This window comes from Schistocerca piceifrons, unplaced genomic scaffold, assembly GCF_021461385.2.
Source record: "Schistocerca piceifrons isolate TAMUIC-IGC-003096 unplaced genomic scaffold, iqSchPice1.1 HiC_scaffold_887, whole genome shotgun sequence".
Lineage (NCBI taxonomy): Eukaryota > Metazoa > Arthropoda > Insecta > Orthoptera > Acrididae > Schistocerca > Schistocerca piceifrons.
In genome coordinates this window covers 79388-95398 of record NW_025729154.1, presented here as the reverse complement: position 1 = coordinate 95398, position 16011 = coordinate 79388, and the positions used below count along the sequence as shown (strand labels likewise).

The window sequence follows — 16011 nt, the reverse complement described above, 5'->3', positions numbered from 1 at the left end:
TGTATAAAAGGGCAGTGCACTGGTGGAGCTATCATTTATACTCAGGTGATTCATTTGGAAAGATGTCCAATGTGATTATGGCTGCACAATGGGAATTATCAGACTTTTAATGCGGAATTTTAGTTGCAGCTAGACACAAGGGACTTTACATTTTGGTAATTGTTAGGGAATTCAATATTTCGAGATCCACAGTGTCAAGAGTGTGCTGAGAATACCAAATTTTAGGAGTTCTTCTCACTACAGACAATGCAGTGGCTGACAGCCTTCACTTAACAACTGAGAACATCCTTGTTTGTGTAGGGTTGTCATTGCTAATAAAAAGCAACAGTTCGTGAAATAACCACTGAAATCAATGCGTATTGTATGATAAACATATCAATTAAGACAGTGAGGAGAAATATGGTGCTGATGAATGAAGAAATTTGGTGCTAATGAGCTATGGCAGCAGACAACTGACATGAGTACCTTTGCTAACAGCACGATCTTGCCTGCAGCACCCCTCCTGAGCTTGTGACCATATTGGTTGGATGCTAGATAACTGGGAAACTGTGGCCTAGTCAGATGAATCTTGATTTCAGTTAATATGCACTGATGGTAGGTTTTGACTGTGGCACAGACCCCATGAATTCATGGACCCAAGTAGTCAGTAAGGGACTGTGCAAGTTGGTGGTGACTCTGTAGTGGTGTGTGTTCTGTTATATGGGATGGACTGGGTCTTCTGGTCCAGAGGACTGATCATTAAGTGGAAATGGTTATGTTTGGCTATTTGCAGCCATTCATGGACCTCATGCTTGCAAATGACAATTGAATTTTTATGGATGACAATGTGTGATATCCATGAGCCACAGTTGTTCATGATTGATTTGAAGAACATTCTGGACAATTTGAGCATGTGAGCTGGCCACCCAGATCACCCAACATGGACAAGAGGTCACTTCATGCACAAGATCCTGCACCAGCAACACTTTCACAAATTATGGAAGAATAATGAGGCAGTTTGGCCCAGTATTTCTGCAGGGGATTTCCAACAACTTGTTGAGTCCATAACATATCAAGTTGCTACACTATGCTGGCAAAAGGAAGTCTGATTCAATATTAGGACATATCCCATGATTTTGTCACCCCAGTGTAGTATGAATAGCACTTAAACTATAAACCATATAGTGGAGATGCTGAGTCACAGATAGGCACAACAAAAATATTCTCCAAACACACACACACGCGCACGCAAATGCAACTGCAGTCATGTGTGTTTGTGTGAATGTGTGTGTGTGTGTGTGTGTGTGTGTGTGTGTGTGTGTGTGTGTGTGTCTATTATTGCCGAAAGCTATAATTGTGAGAATCTTTTTGATGTGCCCAGCTGCAACTCAGCATCTCCGCTCTAATATTGTTACATTCCTTTCTGAATTTTCCATTGTTTGACTCATACTATAAAAATTTTCATTGTGTCATCTAGAAAATCTTGTAAGTATAGAGCTATTTAAATAACTGAGCATGACAGGTAATTTAACAGATCTGTTGATGTTCTAATTTAGGTGCTGGATGATATAAAAGCTGGTTTGCAGTACGTCTTCCAGACAAAAAATGAGATGACTTTTGCAATGTGTGGATCAGGTACTCTAGGAACAGAGGCATCTATAGTGAATCTGTATGAACCAGGAGATACAGTTCTTGTTGCCTGTAATGGAATATGGAGTGAAAGAGCAGCAGATATTGCTGAAAGACTTGGTAAGAATAATAATTATTCCTAGCTTATAAAATAATTCTCACTGTTTTCTTGCAGTCTGCTCATTATTTCTGTAGAAAATGTATTTCATAGCTTTTCTGATATTAAATCATTACTGCTAAATTAAATTACTTCTAACTGCATCATTCAATAATGTTGTTGTTGTTGTTGTTGTTGTTGTTGTTGTTGTTGTTGTAGTCTCCAGTCTGAAGATTGCTTTGATGCAGCTTTCTATACTACTCTATCCTGTGCAAGCCTCTTCATCTCCAAATAACTACTGCAACCTACACCCTTCTGAATCTGTTTACTGTATTCCTTTCTTGATCTTTTCTTTCAGAAAATACTTCCTGACTTTTAAATCTATTTTGATGTTAACAAATTACTTTTCTTCAGAAACACTTTTTTTGCCGTTGCCAGTTCACATTTTATGTCCTCTCTGTCACCATCAGTTATTTTGCTACCCAAATAGCAAAACTTGTCTACTACTTTAAGTGCCTTGTTTCCTAATTCAGTTCCCTCAGCATCACCTGATTCACTTCAGCTACATTCCACTAGCCTTGTTTTACTCTTGTTGATGTTCGTCTTATAACCTCCATTCAAGACACGGTCCATTCCATTCAGTTGCTTTTCCAAGTCCTTTGCTGTCTCTGATAGAATTACTTGGTTTCCTTCACCAGTTGTTCCATGTACAGCCTGAATAACATTGGGGACAGGATAGAATCCTGCCTCGCTCCCTCCTCAAATATTGCTTTCCTTTCTTTTCCCTCGACTCTTATAACTGCCATCTGGTTTCTGTACAAATTGTAAATACCCTTCCACTTCCTGTATTTCACCTCTGCTGCCTTCAGAAATTCAGATTTTCCAGTCAACATTGCCAAAAGCTTTCTCTGTGCCTACAAGTGCTATAAACATAGGTTTGCCTTTCCTTAACTCATCCTCTAAGAGAAGTCGCAGAATCAGTATTGCCTCATGTACTCCTACATTTCTCCATAATCCAGATTGATCTGCTCCAAGGTTGGCTTCTGCCAGCTTTTCCATTCTCCTGTTAAAAATTCATGTTAGTGTTTTGTAACCATGAATTATTAAAGTGAAGGTTAGGTAATACTCACACCTGTCCACACTTGTTTTCTTTGGACTTGGTATTATTTTATTCTTTGTGAAGTCTGAGAGTATTTCACCTGTGTCATACATCTTGTACACCAGACAGAAGAGCTTCTTCATGGCTGGTTCTTCCAAGGCTGTCAGTAATTCTAGTGGAACATTGTCTTCTCCTGAGCCTTGTTTTGATGTAGGTCTTTCAATGCTCTATCAAAATCTTCTCACAGTATCATATCTCCCAAATCATCTTCATGTATATTCTCTTCCATTTCTATAATATTGCCTTCATGTTCATCCCCCTTGTGTAGACCCTCTATTTACTCCTTCCACCTTTCATTCTTTCCATCTGAACTCTTAATATTCATACAGCTGCTTCTCTTTTCTCCAAAAGCCTCTTCAATTTTCCTGTAGGCAGTCTCTGTCATTCCCCTAGCAAAATATATATCTAAATCCTTACATTTGCCTTCCAAACATTCCTCCTTAGACATTTTGCACTTCCTGTCAATCTCACTTTTTACACATTTGTATTCCCTTTTACTTGCTGCACTTACTGCATTTTTATACTTTCTCCTTTCACCAATTAAGTCTGTGGGATTTCAGTTGGTTTGTAGCCCAAGGAAACACGCTCATTTCTGTAAGACTCAGTATATTTCATATGGCTGTCCACATTACAAGTTGTACAGCGAACCAAACAAGCAAGATGGCATGGGCCATTAGGTTACAGAGTCAAAGAACTTGCAATGGTGGAGATATGTCATTCGTACTTGTCAATGCCACACAGACAACCCCCCGCAGCATGGAGCACAGTTTGAGCACAGTGGAAGGAGGGCATTTTGGGCAGTGAAGGCGGTGAGGGAGATGGCAGTGATGTGATGAGGATGTCAATCTCTGGAGGTTATCATGACGGGGACCATGGTGGGACGTCGACTGGAACTCCTGTAGGTGGTGTGGGCAGATGAGGCATCGGCCCCCGCGTGAGGATGGAGTGGTGTGGAGAGGGACCGTGTCCTCCTTGAGATTGACTGGCAGCATTTGAACAGTTACCCTTCCTATGGGGGTGACTGTAGCTTGGAGGAGCATGTGGTCAACCCTGGGTGGGAGTGGGTGAGAGCCAGCGATTAACTGACGAACTGGGTCCCCGGTCAGGTGGAGCGAGTTGTCTTGTATTTGATTTGATTTTAGCAGGGAAGCTAAAACAGCTTTGGTCTAACCCGCCACTGCCTGCACCGAAACCAAGTCTATTGTGTGGTATCACTTCCTGTATATCTAGTAAAGCCAACCAATGCCCTTAAATAGTGCAAGGAGTCCCTTTACCAGTTATTTGTTAGTCACAGTTTCTTCAGATCTAATTGTCCTGAAAATTCTGTGCCTCTTGCTCTCCAGTGCAGTGCATTCAAAGATTATGTGTGATGCAGTTTCTTCACTCTCATCACAGATCCTACATTTAGGGTCTTCTTCTGTTATACCCATTGCATGTAGGTGTGTTTTGAAATTCCAATGGCTGGTCATCAGTCCAACCATGAGTTTCATCTCTTTCCAGTTCAAACCCAGGATTATAGAGCTACTTTTAAAACATGGCTTAGGCATCAGTATCTTGCAGTGTTATAAGACCTTGGTTCAGTATTCTACAAGCTGTCTTCTGAGCCAGTTTTGTAGTTCTAGCTCAATCATAGCCTTGGTGATTGTCAGGACAGGTTCCAGTCCAATGAATGGAGTCTTTACCCCCATCCTGGCCAATCTGTCGGTTTATTCATTGCCACTGATCCCTGAGTAGCCAGGGACCCACACTAGGTTCACCCTGTTGCCTCCCCCTAGCTCCACCAGAACGCTGTGACATTCTACAACAATCTTAGATCTTGTTGCAGGAGCTGCCAATGATTTGAGGGCTGTCTGAATAGATGCATATGTCACGATCCTTGTAGCGCCTACGCACATTCTCCTGCACACACATCCTGATGTCAGCTTGGAGTACCGAGGCCAATTTTCCTAGAGAGCTGATGCCCTCCAGTCTTGGCTGAACTCTGTACACCCTGGCCCCAGTGCCTTGGTCTGATTTTGACCCATCAGTGAACCAGACAATGTACCCCGTGCAGTGTTGAACTGTTTTTTTCGCATGCTCGCTGCTTACAATTATTATATCGTAAGGCTTGTTGAAGCAGTTTTGAGTTACTATATAGTCAGGCAGCATTTCACCAACCATTCCTATATTTACCTCGCTCACTACTTTAGTGTGTGGTTCTGGATACCCAATGAGATCCAGTTTTTACCAGTTTTGAGTCTGCATGCACCAGCTGCTGCCTCCATCTAGACCCAAAGGTGTAATGGAGGGATGTCCAGCATGGTTTCCATCCCAGCAGTTGGTGTTTTGCTAATTCCACCTGTTATGGCTAAGCAGGCCAGTCTCTGCACCTTAACAAGCTCCTTAGCTGCAACCTGCTGTTCTACTTCTTCCACCACACTACAGCCCCATAGAAGATCCTAGGCCTAATCACTGTGGTGTATATCCAGTGCATACGTCTGGGGCTTAGGCCCCAGTTTTAGCCACAAGCTCTTCTGGTACATGCTACTTTCACCCTGATGCATATGCTCTTAATGTGAGGGTCCATGTTAGTTTCTCATCTGAGGTTACCCCTAGATATTTCACTGTCCCCTTCACAGGTAGAGTTTCATTGAAAAGCTTTAGATTCTAACTTTGAGTGCTGGATATGCTTCTTTGTGAATGGTATCACAACAGCTATGTGAATGGTATCACAACAGTCTTCTTAGAATTAACCCTTAGATCCTGTTGCTTGCATCAATCTTGCACAATGTCCAGCACACTTTGTGCCATATTCCTGACTGTGTCAGTAAATTTGCCAAGTATTACTATGAAAAGGTCATCTGCGTATCCTTGGCAAAAGCATTGTCTGGAATTTAGTTCCTCAATGAGTTATTTCACCACTAGATTCCACAATAAAGGTGACAAAACTCCTCCTTGTTGACAACCTCTAGTGGTGTTAATTATCATCTTTTCAATCATGATGGTGGCCTCTACCTTCCTTCCACTAAGTATGGCCCCAGTCCACTTACATATCATCATGCACCTCTGCTGCCCTAACCATGGAATCAAAGGTTGTGCTACTAAAAGCCCTCTCACTGTCCAGGAAGATGCAGAGGGCTATTTCCTGAAGGTGAAGTTCTTTCTCCACCTTCCCAATGAGTTGGTGAAGGGCTATCTTACATGATTTACCTGGTCGATATGCATGTTGGTTTGAATGAAGAGGAGCCCTAGGTAGCCTCCTCTCCCCAACATATACATTAACCAGTTTTTCCAAGGTTTTAAGAATGAAGGAGGACAGACTCATATCCTTGGCCTTGGTATGATCAGTCTTCCCTGGCTTTGGAATAAAGACAACCTTCACTGCCCTCCAGGCATTGGGAATGATTCCTGCAGCTAGGCTAACCCTGAGTAACTTGTGTAGGACTCTTATAAGATTCTTTACTGCTTGTTGCAGGAGAGCTGGAAAGATTCCATTTGTGGCAGATGACTTGAACATTTGGAATGATCCCACCACCCATTGGATTTTTCTGAAGTCGACATACTCCTTGGCCAATTCCCAGTCCTCTCTTCAAATGCCTGAGATTCATTGTCTCTCAGGGGTTGCATTCTGGTCTGTGTTATCTACCAGAGTACAATGAGGGAAGTGAATTTTGAGGAGCAATTCCAGCATCTCATCTGCTGTCTTTGTGTATTCCCCATCCTCCTTCCTCAATGTACCTCCTGGATTAGTTGGTACTATAGTGAGGATTTTGTGAAGCCTGGTTTGAGCAGTCATGCCCTCCACTTTCTCAGAGAATTCCTTCCAGGAAGCCTGCTTTGCTTGTCTAATTGCAAGGTTGTAGTTGACAAGGGCCTCACAATATTTTGCCCATTGTCATGTATGTTTCACAAGGTTAAACAGTCTCTGTTCCCATCTTCTTTGTGTTTCCAAGTTGATGTTCCACCAAGACACACTCCTATTTGTGCACTTCTTGGTGACTGAGCAGTTGTCCTGGTATGACATAATTATGGCAGCTGCTACTTCCTCAAACTCTACTTCCTTATTGAAGTTTTAGTTTCCAATAAGCTTAAGTCAAGGTCCCTCCTATATGTCTCCCAGTTTGTTTTCCTGGGATTCCTATAGGCCATGGTCTGTCTGATTCCCATTTCAACCTTGAATTTAATGTACATGTGGTCCAATGAGGATGGCTCTGATGCCACATTCCTTTGTTTGACATAGCTGCCCATCATCATGAAACCAAAGGTTTTGTCAATTACTTCTTCCCTTCTGCTGTTCCTGAATGTATGTTCATCACCCCTATTCAGGACTTCCAAGTTGTTAGATAAGAGAAATTCAAGGAGGTACTCACCTCTACTGTTGGTGTCCTTGCTGTCCCGCACTAGCTTGTGGGCATTGGCATCACATCCAACCAACAGCTGGTCACCTTGCCGATGGCAAGCTTCCATCAGTCTTCTCATCTCAAGAGGAGGAGGAGAGCTGTCTTTGTAAGGAAGGTATGCTGAGGCCAAAACAATTTCCCTCATGATACCTTCCTCACGTTGCTGCATCCTGATGGTCAACCAGTCCCTAGAACAGAAATCAATCACTGGCATGAAAGAAATTCCATTTCTCACATAAATGCATGTTCTGGAGTTTCTTAGATTTCTGTCATAAATCAACTTACCTCCTGTACCACTGAGGCCCAATACACCCCCTTTATACACTCCTGGAAATGGAAAAAAGAACACATTGACACCGGTGTGTCAGACCCACCATACCTGCTCCGGACACTGCGAGAGGGCTGTACAAGCAATGATCACACGCACGGCACAGCGGACACACCAGGAACCACGGTGTTGGCCGTCGAATGGCGTTAGCTGCACAGCATTTGTGCACCGCCGCCGTCAGTGTCAGCCAGTTTGCCGTGGCATACAGAGCTCCATCGCAGTCTTTAACACTGCTGGCATGCCGCGACAGCGTGGACGTGAACCGTATGTGCAGTTGACGGACTTTGAGCGAGGGCGTATAGTGGGCATGCGGGAGGCCGGGTGGACGTACCGCCGAATTGCTCAACACGTGGGGCGTGAGGTCTCCACAGTACATCGATGTTGTCGCCAGTGGTCGGCGGAAGGTGCACGTGCCCGTCGACCTGGGACCGAACCGCAGCGACGCACGGATGCACGCCAAGACCGTAGGATCCTACGCAGTGCCGTAGGGGACCGCACCGCCACTTCCCAGCAAATTAGGGACACTGTTGCTCCTGGGGTATCGGCGAGGACCATTCGCAACCGTCTCCATGAAGCTGGGCTACGGTCCCGCACACCGTTAGGCCGTCTTCCGCTCACGCCCCAACATCGTGCAGCCCGCCTCCAGTGGTGTCGCGACAGGCGTGAATGGAGGGACGAATGGAGACGTGTCGTCTTCAGCGATGAGAGTCGCTTCTGCCTTGGTGCCAATGATGGTTGTATGCGTGTTTGGCGCCGTGCAGGTGAGCGCCACAATCAGGACTGCATACGACCAAGGCACACAGGGCCAACACCCGGCATCATGGTGTGGGGAGCGATCTCCTACACTGGCCGTACACCACTGGTGATCGTCGAGGGGACACTGAATAGTGCACGGTACATCCAAACCGTCATCGAACCCATCGTTCTACCATTCCTAGACCAGCAAGGGAACTTGCTGTTCCAACAGGGCAATGCACGTCCGCATGTATCCCGTGCCACCCAACGTGCTCTAGAAGGTGTAAGTCAACTACCCTGGCCAGTAAGATCTCCGGATCTGTCCCCCATTGAGCATGTTTGGGACTGGATGAAGCGTCGTCTCACGCGGTCTGCACGTCCAGCACGAACGCTGGTCCAACTGAGGCGCCAGGTGGAAATGGCATGGCAAGCCGTTCCACAGGACTACATCCAGCATCTGTACGATCGTCTCCATGGGAGAATAGCAGCCTGCATTGGTGCGAAATGTGGATATACACTGTACTAGTGCCAACATTGTGCATGCTCTGTTGCCTGTGTCTATGTGCCTGTGGTTCTGTCAGTGTGATCATGTGATGTATCTGACCCCAGGAATGTGTCAATAAAGTTTCCCCTTCCTGGGACAATGAATTCACGGTGTTCTTATTTCAATTTCCAGGAGTGTATAAGTAGGGTTCTTGTATCAGGACCATGTCCACTTCCTGTCTCCCCAGGTGATGGCTCAGGGCAGCAGTGGCACCTTTACTTTGCTGAAGATTGATCTGCAGCACCTCAAGTCTCCACCTTGCTGCTATCATTGCTTTTGAGGTCTTTGATTACCCTGACAGCAACCTGCAAACCCTAAAAACAATTCAGGTCTTACTCTTGCATCGCCTTCAGGGACTTCTCTCTGACCTCCACCACCAAGGTTCCTTTTGTTTCTGTTCCCTGAGAAATTTCCTCCTCTGGGCCCCAGAAAAGGCTTTAATCTTGATCTGGTCCAACTTCTCAGCTACAGTTCCCACTTCTTGCTCAGGGCTACACCCTGATTCAGTAGTGGGAGTGCATTCCATCAGTCCTGACCCCAATGACTGGGTGTCTGAGGTCTTAGTTTGCCCCTCAGTTTGTTTTAAATCGTTTTCATCAGTCGGGTTCATCTTGCTCCCATGAAATTTGGGGATCTACATGGTCCATACCACGGAAACCTTGCACGGTGTAAGGCTCCTTACTCAGGGAGGTCACCCGGTATCCCTAGGCTTCATTTGCGACACATCTTCCCATGTGCCATGCACCCCGTGGCACAGATCACATCATACCTTGGGTTGGGAAAGGGAATTGGGTAAAGACTAGGAGTGGATAAGGAAGACAGGACATTGTGGGACACTCTTAGTCCTATCCATCAGCTAAGGCCTTTCTGGCAGTAGGTCCTCTACCTTCAGCATAGCCCTCAGCTTCATGCGGATATGCAGGCCTCTCCACCCACATGGACAGTGTGCTTTGTTAAGGGGTGTCTCCCAGAGAGGTGCAGCAGGACGAAGATGTGATTGTCATTGATAAGGATGGTGATATCCTCCACATGTTTGGACAGTACATCGGTTTGCAGGACCACTAGAGGGGGTAGAGGGGATGAGGTAGAGAGAGAGAGGGCAAGAACCCGAGGAATGGCATTGATGGTGATGCAGATGCATGTTCAGGTGAAGGTTGTGGAGGCAGCTCTGAGGGGCCATAGCTTGAAGATGAATCCTCAGTGCTGGGAGGCTGCATAACATCATTGGACGTGAAAGACACTGGGTTGAGGTGTGCCAGTTTCTAGCAGTGGAGACAAACAGTGAATGGCGTATCTTTAACCCAGAAGTCGATCATGTTAGTTGTTTGGTTTATGGGGCTGAATATGGTGGGGCAAATGGGGCCCAGACTCCGGACAGTGTCATCGCAGAAAAAAACAAACTTGCATGAAAGGAGATCAGAGGGCGTGTGGGAGTGGGAGGAGTATGGCTAGACGAGGGTGAGGAAAATGTTTGCAAAATGCTTTCGGATCTGTTTTATGAAATTGGGAAGAGAGATGGAATTGTTAGGGGAGGACGGTTGTAACAGCTCCCCAGAGGGGACATGGTTTCACCATAGATGAACTTATTTATGGTGCTCTCGATATCTGGTTCGTATGATGACCATAGGTCAAGGAGTACCCATGGGAGAGCCTTGGTCCAAAGATTATGGTGACACCGCAGTGCTGTCTTGGAAGTGGTTGGCAATTGTGTGACATTTGTTGCTGGCATAGTTGGGCAAAGAGTGCTGATTCAAAGAGCCAGCCATGGTCAGTGGTGATGGCAGCAGGGCAGCCAGAGCAGGAAGTCCAGGAAGAAACAAAAGCCTTAGCCACAGTTTTGGCGGTTATGTTGGTGAGAGGTAAGGCCTCTACCCACTGAGATAAACGATCAGTGCAAGAAAGAACATAATGAAAGCCCTCTGTGGGGGGAAGTGGCCGATGAGATCTAGGTGCACATAGTGAAAGTAGCCAGATAGAATGTCGAATTTGCAGAGATGTGGAACAGTGTACCTGGTGACTTTGTGGCACTGGCAAGTGATGCAGTTCCAAGCCTGTGTCTGATAATCATGTCTTACGTCTCGCCACATGAATCGTTCTGACATGAGGCATGTCAATGGCTTAATTCTGGGGTGTGCTAGAGAATATAGTGTGTCAAACACTGAATGGTGGAGGGGGATGGGGATGAGGGATAGATGAAAACTAAGTGGCAAAATTGAGGGAGGGGGGGGGGGGGGTGAGAGGTAGGTTGCATATGGAATCTACTACTAGTTTATGGTCAGTCAGGATGTGGAAAGGTCGGCCCTCGACTTTGGGGGAGAAGTGTTTCACTGACTCATAAACCGCTAAAAGTTCACAATTGAAGGCTGAGAATTTTTGTTGGGCACGTGAAAGTTTCTTCGGAAAGAACTGAAGTGGCATGACCACATTGTTGTGGCATTGTTGTAGGACTGCACCTACCATAGAGTCACTGGCACCCAAGGTGATCAAGAGTTCAGCATCCAAGATTGGATGAGTGATAGTGATGGCTCATGCAAGAGAGTTTTTCAGGGCCTGGAAGGCTGCGTGCATTGGTTCCATCCAGGGAACAGGATGTGTCCCTAAAGTTTGCTTTCCAGTGAGGGCGTTAGTGAGGGCGGCCTAGGTGTCAGCTGCTGCAGGCAAATGTCAACAGCAGTAGTTTATCCCTCCCAGGAATCGACAGAGCTCTTTGTATGTGGTAGAGAGTGACATGGATAAGACTGATTGCACCTTCAATTTAAGGGGGTGTATACCGGCGGCCAAGACTGTGTACCCCAAGAATTGAACTAATTGTTGGTGCAGTTGCAGTTTGTCAGTGTTGATCTCCACTCCATTTTATGAGAGAGTGTCCTTTACTATCATGATGTGGTGTTAGTGATCTTGTGTGAGATATATCATTGACATATATGAAACAGAAGTCAAACTGGAGCAAGAGAGAGTCAATAAAGCGTTGTCACATCTGGGCAGTGTTTTTTAACCTGAATGGAATGAAATGGTACTCATACAACCCAAGGGAGGTAATAATCACCGTTTTCAGAATGTCTTCGGGTGAAACTGGGATTTGGTGATAAGTACATTTGCAGTTGAATACGCTGAAAATTGTAGCACCTGTGAGAAGGTGAGTGAAGTCAGAAATGTTCAGTATAGGATAATTGTCCATCATAGTTCTAGCACTCAAGCACCTGTAATCACCACACGTATGAAAGGAGCCTTCATGTTTAGGGGTGAGGTGTATGGTTGATGACCAGTTACTACCAGAGGGCTGTAAAATTCCCACCTCAAGAATTTCCTATATTTGCTGGCAAGCAGAGCATAACTTGAGTGAGTTAAGGCGGCGAGCCTTTTGACGAATAGGTGGGCCCTCAGACATGATGATGTGATGAACAGTTCTGTTTGTGATGGTGGAAACCTAATGCTCAATGCACGGGTGGGGTGTGGTGTCAGTTGATTTATTAGGGGTGCATGGCTTGGAAGCAGCTTAGATATCTGCCTGAGATGGGAATGGCAGCGAAAAAGTCACATTTTTGTTATGCTTATGCCGACACGGATGGCAGTTTGCGAGTGCTGAGTGTGAGGTGGGTGTAAGCATTGTGCGTAGAGGCTGTCTGCTGTCCGTAGTGTGTGAGAGAGGTGCACTCGTTGGTGGTGGTGCTGCTGGCACATGTGGAGCTATGGAACGAGCCATGAGAGAAGGCATAAGAGGGGCAGAATGTTTATCAACACGCTTAGTGGGTGCATGCACTGCAGGAAGCATGGTCAGACCCAGATGGCTGGATTGTCATGAGGCACGTGAGTGTCAGTTTGCGAAACTGGTGAGAGTGACATTGAGCAGAACACACTTGATGGGGGTGGGGGTGGTGGGGATAACACTGTGTGGTTGAGACTGGGGTCACACAAGATAGGTTTGGTGTTTCTAATCTGTGTGCTGTTGTCGGCGGAGCTGTCAGGTGAGGTGGATGAAGGCTTGGGTGTTGGTGCTGCCAAGCAGTGTGAACTGATGTGGGCGGTGATCACGGCAAGCTCATCCTTGGCACATGCAATGTGATATTTCAAAACAACGTTCTCACAGTGGCTTTTTTCACCAGGAAGCAATTCATGGTTGTACAAGTCCTGTTCACAAGAGCCCTGCACTGATGCACTAAACAGTTAATGGCATTTACACTTGGAGCAGGTGGCAGAGCTCAGTCACACAGGATGTGAGAGTTAGAGGTGTGGTGAAACAGAGAACCTCGAACAGTATTTGAAGACAGTTGGTGGTGTGATAAGAAGTCGATTCCCAGGACTAGTTCTGCGATGTCAACCACATGGAAGATCCAGGGGAGGGAGAGGCCATTAGAGAGGCAGCATTGAAGCTTGATGGAGCCTACAGGTCTGGAGTGTAGATGAGTTCACAGGTTGCAGGAGAGAGCATGTGCATGTGAGGGGCATGTGACCATCAATTTAGGTACAATTGAGACATGCATGGAGCAGCACAGTAAAATGCTCCCACCAGGCTGTTGACATGACAAGCCAGGGCATGTTTGGAGGTGCAGAAACCACAATTAGTATCACTATGTGGCACATTGTTCACATCAGGAGGGGGCCTGTAAAGTGCGCTGAGGGGCTGAACAGTCACTGGGGGCAGAAACTAGTCTGGAAATGTTCGTGATATACGCTGGGCATTGTTCACTTTGTAAATTATGAAGTAGTAAAGCACTCGGACATCATGGGAGCATGATTGGTACACATGGTCTGTCCTAACAAAGGTGAGGTTGCACACGGCGCTGTTGTAACAGTCGCCCAGGCGGCTGGCATCTGATACATAGTTTGTGCATGAAATGCAGGATCCATGTCAGCATAATGAAATGCAGGAACTTTGCTCTCCTTGTTATCATTTTGAAATGCACATGTTGATGCACACTCACTGGAGAGGCAAAGCCTGAGTCTGCAGTCACATGTTGCATTGTTTAGTGGCAACAGTATTGAGGCATGAAACTGCATTGGTGAAGTGACAAAAAGTCCCATTGCAGGTGCAGCAGCTTTGATATTCACGTACTACATGGCAGGATATATGGCCAAGCAGAATGAACGAAGGCATAAACAAAGCCAGTGCCGTAGACATGAAAATACTTGCACTATGAGGAAATGGCACGTGAATTCTTACTTGGGGTCACCACTGTGGGATTTCAGTTGGCTTGCAGCCCAAGGAAACGCACTCATTTCTGTAAGACTTCGTATATTTCATGCACATTACAACAAGTCATGCAGCAAACTGAACAAGCAAGATGGCATGGGCCATTAGGTTACAGAGTCAACAAACTTGCGATAGCAGAGATATGTCGTTCGTACTTGCCAATGCCACAAGTCCAATATCTCCTGTGTTATCCATGAATTTCTACTCGGCCTTGTCTTTTTATCTATTTAATCCTCTGCTACCTACACCATTTCATCTCTCAGAGATACCCATTTGCCTTCTCCCTCTAAAACTCTCAACAATATCTCAATCTTTCAACTTATCTAGGTCTCATCTCCTTCTTTCTTACCTTTATCCAATTTCTTCAGTTTTAATCTAGTTTATAGCCAATAAATTGTGGTCAGAGTCCATATCTGCCTCTGGAAATGTCTTACAATTTAAAATTTGGTTCCAAAATCTCTGCCTTACCATTATATAATCAGTCTCAAACCTTCTGGTGTCACCAGGTCTCTTCCATGTGTACAACCTTCTTTCATGATTCTTAAACCAAGTGTTAGCAATGATTAAATTACACTCTGTCAAAGCTGTACCAGGCAACTTCCTCTATCACTGCTTTCCCCCAGTCTATATTTACCTACTATTTTTCCATCTCTTATTTTCCTACATTGAGTCTGATTTCCCCATCCCCCATCACTATTAAATTTTCACCTCCCTTAACTCTCTTATTAATTTATTTTACTCCATCATACTTTCCCTCAATCTCATCATCATCTGTGGAGCTGGTTGACATATAAACTTGCACTACTGTGTCAGGTGTGGCCCTCATGTCTATCTTGGCTGCAATAATGTATTCACTATGCTGCTCATCGTACCTTACATGCATTCCTATTTTCTTATTCACTATTAAACCTACTCCTGCTCTATCCCTACTCAATTTTTTGTTTAAAACCCTGTATTCAACTGACAAGAAGACCTGTTCCTTCTGCTATTGAACTTCACTAATGTCCACTATATCCGACTTTAACATACCTGTTTCCCTTTTCAGATTTTCTAACCTGCTTGCCCGATTAAAGGATCTGACATTGCATGCTCCAGTTGGTAGAATTCCAGTTTTGTTTCTCCTGATGACATCATCCTGAGTAGTCCTCTCCCAGAGATTTGAATAGGGAGCTATTTTACCTGCTGAATATTTTATGCAAGAGAATGCCACCATCATTTAACCACACAGTACAGCGGCATGCCCTTGCTTTCAGCTATTCATCATACCAGCACAGTAATGGTGTTTTGGTTGATGTTACAATGCCAGATCAGTCAGTCATCCAAACAGTTCCCCCTGTAACTACTGAAAAGGATGCTGACCCTCTTCAGGAACCACATGTTACTCTGGCCTCTCAACAGGTTGCACCTGCAGTACGGCCACCTGTATCACAGAGGCATGCAAGCCTCCCCTCCGACAGAAAGATCCATGGTTCATGGGGAAAAGGGGAGGGGGGGCGGGAGGCAGAGGTGGGAAGGGGGGGGTGCGAGGCATATGTGGAGGGGGGGGGGGGGCTCTTCATTCAATATAAACATAAAGGTTCAGATTGTTGCACATGTATGTTTTTGGGAAGTTACTGATGAATTTGGAAATTAAAAAATCTTTTCAGAATTCTCTGTTATATCCTCCACAATTCCTTGGTTAGATGAGTGCTAACATTCAACACTTGTAGTCATATTTACTATAGCCATAATTACCACTTTCTGTAGGTTTAGTGTTAGTAATTAACATTCCTAATTTTAGTATTCAAGAATTCAGTATTATGCATATATGAATTTTTCTGATCACATTGTGGTAGACTTGGAACCTGCAACAATTTAAAGGGTTATTGCTTCATAATTCCTAATCTAAGGGGTTGATTATTTGAGTCTAGTTATTGTTGCTTTAAATAAAAATAATAAAATGGTCTCTGATGTATGAATCACATTTAAAA

The 16011-nt window shown here is 45.1% G+C and overlaps 1 protein-coding gene across 1 annotated transcript in view; it reads left to right on the top strand.

The window, feature by feature from the left end:
* Positions 1-16011, top strand: part of LOC124771069 (alanine--glyoxylate aminotransferase-like) — a 123580-nt gene that overhangs the window by 35927 nt on the left and 71642 nt on the right. Inside the window, exon 2 of the mRNA XM_047249284.1 lies at positions 1536-1728. Within this exon, the coding sequence (XP_047105240.1) occupies positions 1536-1728 (193 nt within the window). The remainder of the gene's footprint in view (positions 1-1535; positions 1729-16011) is intronic.